The 1,521-nt window shown below is 42.3% G+C and overlaps 1 protein-coding gene across 1 annotated transcript in view; it reads right to left on the bottom strand.

Annotated features, from left to right (window-relative positions):
- MLNR (motilin receptor) overlaps positions 1-1,521 on the bottom strand; it is a gene marked incomplete at its 5' end in the record, with an annotated part of 21,440 nt that overhangs the window by 18,639 nt on the left and 1,280 nt on the right. The window contains one exon of the mRNA XM_031056782.1: positions 15-345. Coding sequence (XP_030912642.1) covers positions 15-345 — 331 coding nt within the window. The remainder of the gene's footprint in view (positions 1-14; positions 346-1,521) is intronic.

The following is a 1,521-nucleotide window of genomic DNA, read 5'->3' as shown; positions in this document are numbered from 1 at the left end:
TTAGCGAGGAATGCCTGAAGAAGTGCGGGCTGCAGTCACAGAAGCTGGTGGTGTACTCGTGCCTTGTGCTGGTCTCTGTGTAGCCCCCAGCGTCTTTTGTTCCCGTGAGAGCCCTTCCTGCAGCTCGGCGGGGCAGCAGCAGCTTGCAGGCTGCTGCCCTGTACTTCTTGGAAACGAGGTTGTAGAGGACAGGGTTGATGGATGCGCTCAGGTAGAAAAGCTGCAGGGCGAATATATTAAAGTACTGGGAGAACAGCATCGTCCTCATGTCCCGGGTGTTTATAAATATGATCCTGCCAATGTGGAAAGGCAACCAGCAAATTACAAAGGCCAGAACCACCACAGCTATAAGACAAAATAACACATGCGGCAGTTAAGGAGTGAATTAACTTTTCAACCATCCACTAAACTAGACTTTACGTGGCTGATTTTGCAGGTTCTTCTAACTGATACAAATGATATATAGAAATAATGGCATTAAACTGTCGGAAAAACCACGAAAATGGGAGTAGCATCAAGTCTGACTGTTAGTCTTTGAAGTAAAAGGTAAAATTTTAAGCTAAACTGTGAGATGAGGTTTGCTGAGAAAAATGTGAACAACAGTGGAGTAACATCTGTATAATAACATCAGGCACTACAGAAATCCCCCCTGGCTATGTCTGTAATGCCACATATGAGACAGGAAAGCAAAAGTCAGAAAGAGGAGTTTTTGTGGAAGCTCCACAGCAGCTCCATTTGCAGCAGAGCTGTTGTTTAACTTGCCTGCATCACCGAAAAAGACCCGGGCTGCACCTCAGTCACCCAAGCACCCACAGCATTTGCTCCATTGTGACGGGATGGTATCTAACATAAAGACTTTATAGTGTAGTTGAGCTATTGATTTTTTTCCACTAAAGCTTTTTCATGCGTCCCCAGATCATTACTGCTGGAGACTGCTATTTGCCTAGATGGATCTCTAGCCTGAGTCACTTCAGCTGTTCGCCTGGTCCTGTGTTGCACTTTAGGACAATGAGAACAAATACAAACCCTCTTGTAATGGCAATATAGCAGGAGCAGATGAGGAACAATTACATAAAGTGTATTATTGTATCCATACTTTTAATTATTTTTGTTTATAAATGCATGTAACTAAAACAAACAATCATTTATAGAGCATCCTCCATGTTTCTCACAGCTTAAATAAAAGGGATGCAGCCAAAGAAAGTTTTCTTCTGAAAAACACCACACACCTAGTGCTGCTGGATCTTTGAGATAAGGGGGCACTGGTCTTATTCAGTGGGTTCTAAGATCATGGATATGGGTGTTTCTCTTGGAAAATCTTGTGCCTACTTCAGTGTAAGTACCTCCTCAAATAAGTTGGTGAAATTCTCTCAGGCTTATTAGTTTCTTTCCTTTGTGCTGTGCTATTTCCATCCAGCTGATTACACTCTCAGTAAAAGAAGTCTCCCATGTGACATGTAAAAACTACACTAAAGGTAGGCAATAATAATAAATGAGGTATTTTGTTTTACGTTCCTTAGT

The sequence above is a fragment of the Geospiza fortis genome, unplaced genomic scaffold, assembly GCF_000277835.1.
Source record: "Geospiza fortis unplaced genomic scaffold, GeoFor_1.0 scaffold194, whole genome shotgun sequence".
Classification (NCBI taxonomy): Eukaryota; Metazoa; Chordata; class Aves; order Passeriformes; family Thraupidae; genus Geospiza; species Geospiza fortis.
The sequence above is the reverse complement of the archived record's forward strand: the minus strand, read 5'-3'. Positions and strand labels throughout refer to the sequence as shown.